We start from the raw sequence: 8,062 nt of genomic DNA, 5'->3' as shown, positions 1-8,062 counted from the left end.
ACCACACTTTTGTTAAAATATGTGTAATGCTCGAGATATCGGCAACATAGATCCAAAATGTGCATAATAAAATATGTAGTAAAATAGGTTACTCGTGACATTCGCCCACAAATAGCAAATTGAAATTTTAGACAGTTAGACCTCTGTAAAAAGGCTATACCGGAGGACGGGAAGAAGATTATAGAAGAAAAGTTAACTTTATGCGGACTGTAAAGAACGTGATTGAGAGTTACCAATATCACACTGTATCTCATAAGTAGTTTTGGTTTTAAAACAAAAAAAAAGAATAGTCTTTACTTGTTTAATAGATTTTAAGCTTGACAAGAAATGGTGTTTTGATGTTGAGTAGATAAGGTAACTCAAACTATACAAGTACTCAAGGGAAAATGTTGAGAAAAAGAAAGTTCAATCACATATTTTTTATAATGCTTGTGACGTCGAAGATTTTTCTGCGCCGTGACTTAATGGTATGTCTTGAAAAATCACTCAAAATTAATACCAATTTACAACATTTTGATATGAAATTTTGAAGACCATATAAGTAAAGATTCTTTTATATTATTTGTGAAGTTTTGGCCGATTATGTCGTCAAATATTTCTTCTGTGCAACAAGTCCGCGTAATTTTTGAACGGCCCTCGTATATCACTATAGCCTATTCTTAATTTAATGCAGTCACTTAATTGTTTTGAAGTTGTTTGCACAACAATCATGAATTAGAGCTGCATATCATATGTCCATGCCGTATATTGCATGTATCAATGAATTTTCACAGTATTCATGAACTAGTGCATGGTTGTCTGTGCCAAAGCTGCTAAAATATGAACCCAGCTTCAATAAGTGCACAAACAGTATTATTTCTTCACCCCAAAAGCTCATAGATGTTGATAATCTGCATGAGTATACATGGTTTATCAATACTAATATAATATAAATAATTAATAGTTTTTATTCTTGTAGAATGTGGCACAGTCCCTCAAGCAACATGTGAAGGATTTCCAAAATTTCAAATAAATCCTGATGGAGTCAAATTCACTTGTTTATCCTCATCCAGCATCAGTGAACATTTTGTCATTTACAAAACAATGAACCCAATCATAACAAGGGCCCATGACCCTTCTCTCACCCAGTACAAAGACTATGCCACTTCACCAAATGGAAGTTTTCATGCAATCCTTGCAAAAACCTCTGCAAGCTGCTATACATTTTTCGTGTTTGGATCATGCAGCTATTTGCATACTGAAGCTGTAATAAAAATTGATGACCTATACCCCACTATTAAGCCTCCATCTCTGTCAGTGACCGAGAGAATAGACATAAAGTGGTCTCCGGACAGCCGACATGTTGCTGTAGGATTTTCTAGGGGGCAGTTAACTGTAATTGATTGGAGGAAACTCCAGGGGGTCTGCAGCGTGTTTGAAGATGTGATCTCTGACCTTGAACTCTGTGGTCCATCTACTTTTGACTTTGACCCCAGATCCCAACACTGTGTCATGGCTGTTGCTGCCAATGACATGATTTTATACAGAATAAATACCCATGAAAAAAAGAAGCTTGGCTGCTCAGACGATCTTGGAAGTTTTGTGGACTGTCTCAAGTACTCATATGATGCTAACTGTATTGTGACCTCCCTCTTTAACTTAAGAATCAAAGTCCTTGATGCTGATGAACTTTGTTCATTGTTTGAGATTAATCTGAGTGTGACTTGTCCAGATTTTATGGACGTTTCCGCTAATTTAGGGTCCATTGTACCCAATGTGACATGCCTGTCCATCACTGCTACAGGAGAACAGGTAGCCATTGCATGCTGGGACAGAAAAATTCGAATACTTCAGCTACCAAAAGTGTTAAATCTTCAGTGTATGTGCAAATACACTATTCTGAGTGTAGTGGACCCTTCTAAAATCATGAAACTACCATTACCACATCTGCTCAAGGACTATTTATTTTCCCTTCCTTTCAATCCATAGTATTAAAAACGTTGGAGGGGCGAATTGTAAATCATTACAACACCTCCATTATTATCAAATCTTTGAAGGATAACCATGATAAATGATTAATGCAACACTTTTATCACTGAGGCCTGCTGCCAAGTTCAAAGTCTTACAAAGATATTATTTTTTGATGGTCCATATCTTAAAGGTGCACCTATTTGCACAGGCACCTGAAGTATGGATAATAATAAACACCGCTATTGGCATTATTTTTTTCATGTTTTAATCTATTATTCAATGCTGTATTTCCATCTTTACTTATGTCTATTTGTGAAAAGATTATTTTCCACACTTGAAATTGTATGACTTGCTTGAGGATGGAGCTATAATTAAACAAGTCAATTATCATCACTTTTGATCTAGTAGGGATTAGTGTAAACATATTACATTTGGCTGTGTATTCTTTTTATCACCTTTGGTGGAAAGAAACGTCCACTTATTCAAGTACAAGGCTAAATGTCTTGCACATATAACATTAAGAAATTAAATGTGCCAAATCAAATATATGTTAACTTGTTCAAAAATCAATTCCCACCAAATATTGTACACACCAAATGTAATACAGTTACAGTATGTTGTTCCTAGATTTTTGTAAGAGGATATAATTAAAGCTCAGGCATTTTTTCAATAATATAAAGGATCACTTCATTATAAATAGGGATCTGACCTATAGGACCGAGCTTGGTTTTATTCTCTACAAAAAGCTTGTTGATTTCCGTTCTGATTAATGACATTAGGCTGAATACACATAACAATTTGTTTTTCCTAAATCTTTATTTCAGTGAGTAGAGATAGGAGGAACCCTTTCATTGATTTTCTGAGTTTGTTATCTCCAAATGTTATAATTGATATTTTTCTTTACTTCTCATTGTGCATAATGGTAACGTCTACTGTCTCTGAAATTCTATTCTTTTTGCTAGGCTATTTATCCATGGATATTATAAAACATGCCATTAATGTGTGCAAATTATACAGGCCTAAATGAAATCCAAGGAAATCAGTTACTGATATATGTAGCCAAAGTCAATGTAATTAAATTCTAAGGAATATACTAATGAAATTCATCGTAGCTCAATGCTGCCAAAAATACCTGTATCGAGTAACACAAAGTGTGCTTTTCGTGTCCTCAGAGAAAGTGTGCTTACATTGTTCCGCCTAACTGACAACTTTACATTGGATTGTTACGATCTGATTTCTCTTTAGTGTTTCTTATATCAACAATAGGCATGCAAAAAGGATAGATAATTGAAAAAAAATGCACAAGTGTATAAAAAAATAAAAATAGTCTTTGAAAAGGCGAAAAATTTATAAAAACTTTAAAAGTGTGGTACCAGGTGGATTCGAACCCCCGACTTTAAAAAGAAAGCTTCCACGTTGTAAAAATCAACGCACACATCAACTGAGCTAGTCTGACTTTAATAATAAGAGGTATAAATTTGAAGCAGATTTTCAAAATCAGGTCTCCTTATTTTTTGTAGGTTTTTTTGTGAATTTTGACCCTATGGCAGGGGTGCCCCTAAAATATTCCTATCTTAAATTATTCTTTCTATCCAAACCTATCAAAATATCACAGTTTTATTTAGGGGCAGGCCTGCCCTGCAGGACTTCTAGGCCAAAATACATGCAAAAATCAACACTTTAACGGACAAAATGGTGTTTTGGCCAACTTTGGAGGTTTATTGTAAAGTTGTAAATAATAACTATTAGGTATAAAATACAAATTTGAAAAAGTTAGACATATATATGGTAGGAAACAACAAACGAAGATTCATTTTTAAATGTCACTTTTTCCGGGAAATTCTTTTGTCATAGCGAATACATCCTTTTTTAACATTTATTTAAAATTCTGTCTTCAACACATCACATAATGTTATGAGGACCCAAATAAAGATCTTTGACTACTCAAACAACTCTGAGAAAAAAATTCACTACATCAAAATTTGACGAAAAACAACATGACTAAAAATATGCTGGAAAATTACCACAATTTGATTAAAAACAGTAACAACTTTGTAACAACACAAAAAATATGTAGAAAGTGAATGAAGATATATAAATGATAATCAGCATTCAAGAAAAAATTGTTTTGTTCAGTTAAAATGACCACAGTTCAATATTGCAACATACAGTGTATATTATAAAATGTGAGGAAAATGTTGGTTAGACGGGGACTGGAACCAGCGACCTCCCGGTAACTGTGTAGATGCTTGACCACTGAGCACCAGGGCTGACGTACCCAATCCCTGCTACACATGTGTATAGTCAATCACAAAATATTGGAGCATGATTGTATCTTAAATCTGATAAAACTGACATGTCACTCAAATAGATTGTTTTAAAATCATCAAAAATATATATAATATTGTACATTGAACAACAAAAATAATTTACAAAATATATTTACAATTTTTTACTTGCATACCCGGTATATATACATGAAGATGTATCACAGAAATATTTGTTCTTCTTATGTAAGGTTTTTATAGACATTTTCAGCTGCCAATTCTTATTCTAAAAAAAAAAATTCTAAAAAATGACATTATTTATATCTGAACTTCAGTAAAGTTTCTAAGTGTCATGTACAACTGTCTAACACTTAATGAAATTTTCATGTTATCACCGGTTAATAGTATATGTATACAGAATGGGTACATCTTCCAGTGTATCATATTGTAAAGCACTTCATCGAGAGCTCTAACGAGTAATGTCAAGTTTGTCCAACACAAGACTCATGGTAGAGAATCTTCAGTGATGAGATGCAAGGCTGTCTCTTTCCTTCTTAAGGACTGTTGCTTCTGTAGAAAGAGATGAAAAACAAACTATAAAATGTGTTCTTTGTTAGTCTGGGAAATAATGTGGCAGCTATTGCAGACAAAAAAAATTAAACCCATGTAAGCTGCAACCATTAATTCTCATACTATCAAATATAAACTAAAATTTTACTGCTTAAACATACATTTATGACTGTATAAATAAACATTAACATATCAATTAAAATACTTTTATGTTTGAATAAAAAAGAAATAAACATTAATGTTAAAAAGTTCACTCTGAGAGCTGCATATCACTTTCAAAAATTTCAAAATATTCAGCATTTCATTTCTGACACTTTATCATGTGTTTATAATTTTCATTTCCAACAATTTAAAGTTTGCATTTCTGACTTTTATCAAAAGGTACTTTACCAGCGCTGAAAACAGATTTAATAGACTTTCCTTTTTTATTATTTTAAAAGAATATTAGGAAATCACATCCACTATCAATTCAGTACAGTCACCAACATAACTGTACTGTGTATTTCAGGGTATATTGAAATTGGTAAACGTTACTTTAAAATAATTGCAATGTTTCTAAAAGTATCTTGTTAATTTTTTTTTATATTTTTATAATTCTTATATAAAACATCAAATTGCTGGAAAGGTACCCCAAAAACAAAATATAAGTGTGATTGAATGTACAGCCTTGTCATGTAAAATGATTCCTATGTCTTTCTCTCCTTTACAAGTATATAAATATACAAAAGAATGATGGAACATTCATACACTGATTAATAATTATTTCCTTTACACACCTGTTTTGGAGAATAGTAACTCGCTGCTCCAACTCATTAACCTTGTCTGAAAAAGAAAAAAAACAAGGTATAAAAAGAGGCCCATGGACTGCAGATACTCAAATGAGTGATAAAGGCCTTGCTGAGGAGATTCATTCCCCATATATTCTTTTGTAAAATGTTGATCACCTGTTGCAGCCCCCATCCTACCCCTGGGGGTCATGATTTGAACAAAAATGAATCTTCACTAAGTGAGGATGCTTCAATGTCGATCTGACTAATCATGCCTTTACTGACTTTACTGTCCTTGAAAAGAATGGTTTCAAGATTATCTACTACACTTTCCTGTATGAACCTTTGCCTAATTGTTGCCCAAACCTATCCCCAGGGGTCATGATTTGAAAAAAATTTGAATCACAACAAGACAATTTTAGAATGCTTCTATATCAGTATAACTAGAAATCATGCCTGAGTTTGTTGTTCTTGGGAATATTTTTCCCCTTCTATATTCCTCCATTTAACTTTGATTGCACAATGTGGTCCTACGTCCCTATTCTTTGGAATCATGACTTGAACAAATTTAATTTTTCATTATGTAATGAAGTTTTCAGAAAAGTTCATCTTGTCTGGTCCAGAGGTTCATTTTTGTTGTAATTGAATCCCCTTTCAACTAAGATTGTTTTATGGTTTGTTTGCTTGAAATTTGTCCAAGTGATTTCAGAGAAGATGATAAAAATGTGTTAACTTTTAAAACAAGAGGCCCACGGGCCTTATAGGTCACCTGAGTAATGTGTAACAACTTTCAAACAATTACCTTTGGTTTGTGTTTTAAACCAGAGGCCATGAAATTCACAATTTTGAAAGAGGCACCATTGCTTATCATAACTACATGTATAAACTTTGCATGCTTACTCTATTTACTTAAAGACCCAACTTTTTTACCGTACGGTTACCTGAGGAGGGGGAGTGGTCCAAGTAACAGTGGTGTTATTTACCTGGAGACCCCCAATACCCAAGATGTCAAAAATCTAAATACACGTAGCATTACACAGGAAGTCTAGATCTGTGTCTGGTATCAGGGTCAACATTCCGTGTTTCGTGTCTAAATTTGAGTGAAACTACTTGAAATAATTGAAATATTTCAATATAAAGTTTATTTATAAATACTTTCAGCGATATCTAATGAAGAAAAAATATAAAGAAATATCGTTTTTATATTTAAAAAAATGACAAATTAAAGAAAAGAACACAGAGTAAAACTACAAAGTAAACATATCTTTTTTAAATTAAACTTGTGTAAATATCAAAATTTAAAAATAAAAATTATAAAATATTCCATTCATAGGTAGGCCTATCCGTCGTGTGAACATATACAATGTACCGTACCGCGATAGGAATATTGCCTACGTTCTGATCAACAATAGTGTCGAAAATATTCACCATTTCCGGGTGTTCGTACGTGTGATTAAAATTTTTTATTGTTTGCGAGATATTTTTTTTTATTACTTTTAAGAATTGATCTTTGGCTGTGTATATATATATTCATTTTTAATTTCGAATATTGGGTATTGACAGATGTTAGGAAATTCGAACTAAAATTTACAATCTCGAAACTCGACAGCTGTTTCTGACATTTCAGAACTTTACAACGGAACATGGTATAGATTGTATTCAAATATAAGTAGGTAAAACATCGGATAAAGGATCTTTTTTTATCCGTGCCGTTTGTACTAAATATCTTTTCCTATTTTTCATATTCCAATTTTAATTGGCAAATAGCGTTTCTGTGCACAGACTGGTCTAAATTCTACAGAGCAGGTATCTTGGACGACATATCGCTTAAAATACAATATAGCCGTTGAGATTAAAAGCAAATATTTTATGAAGTCATGTTTTATTTGTCTACTCAGTATCTCAATTGTTTTTAAAATAAAATTTTACCAAGATTCTTTTTTTTAAACCCCCGTGTATACAAGGCGGTATATCAGAGTAACAAGAGAAAATGCACTTCCACTTTATAACCAGTTTTGCACCTCACTTCAAAGGAACCACTGGCCCTGGGGCCACATACCTGGTATTTCCAAATTTTGCAAATTTTATCATAAAATTGTTGATTAATACCAATGAGCAGATTTCAAAGCATTAATTTATTTTCAGACTTTGTAACACCCCCCCCCCCCCGACCCAGGGGGCATAAAAAATAACCATTTTGCTAGATGCACCTTTCTTCTTTATAAATATACATACTTGGATCATTGGCATAAAACCCAGGAGCAAAGGAAAAGATTTTCAAAGAATTAATTTATTTTCACTATATTATCAATAGAGCCCCGCCCTAACACCAGAACCCCTGACTCTGGGGGCATAAAATTCAAAAATTTGGAAGAGGCACTCTTGCTCATCATAACTATGTACTTAGTTTGTTTATTTAATACCCAGAAGCAGAGAAGACTTTCAGAGAATAAATTATGCATTTTCACTCTTTAATTAATAGAACCCATCCCTAGCCCTAGAACCCCT

General features: G+C 33.0%; 1 protein-coding gene and 1 long non-coding RNA gene across 2 annotated transcripts; one reads left to right on the top strand and one right to left on the bottom strand.

The window, feature by feature from the left end:
* Window positions 1–958: 958 nt before the first annotated feature.
* On the top strand, window positions 959–2,108 carry LOC134253714 (uncharacterized; the record flags this gene model as incomplete). The annotated part of the gene is made up of 1 exon (XM_062736291.1): window positions 959–2,108. A coding segment is annotated over one exon (1,010 nt), but the record flags the coding sequence as incomplete, so codon positions are not given.
* A 2,527-nt stretch (window positions 2,109–4,635) lies between these two features.
* On the bottom strand, window positions 4,636–5,656 carry LOC134253712 (uncharacterized). Its single transcript, XR_009989164.1, has 2 exons — window positions 5,564–5,656; window positions 4,636–4,787 (listed from the first exon to the last, which is right to left on the bottom strand). It is a non-coding gene; the product is annotated as an uncharacterized LOC134253712 (long non-coding RNA).
* Between the last annotated feature and the right edge of the window lie 2,406 nt (window positions 5,657–8,062).

Source organism: Saccostrea cucullata, unplaced genomic scaffold (assembly GCF_032062105.1).
Source record: "Saccostrea cucullata isolate Sc308-1 unplaced genomic scaffold, CSIRO_AGI_Scuc_v1 ctg19038, whole genome shotgun sequence".
Lineage (NCBI taxonomy): Eukaryota > Metazoa > Mollusca > Bivalvia > Ostreida > Ostreidae > Saccostrea > Saccostrea cuccullata.
The sequence above is the reverse complement of the archived record's forward strand: the minus strand, read 5'-3'. Positions and strand labels throughout refer to the sequence as shown.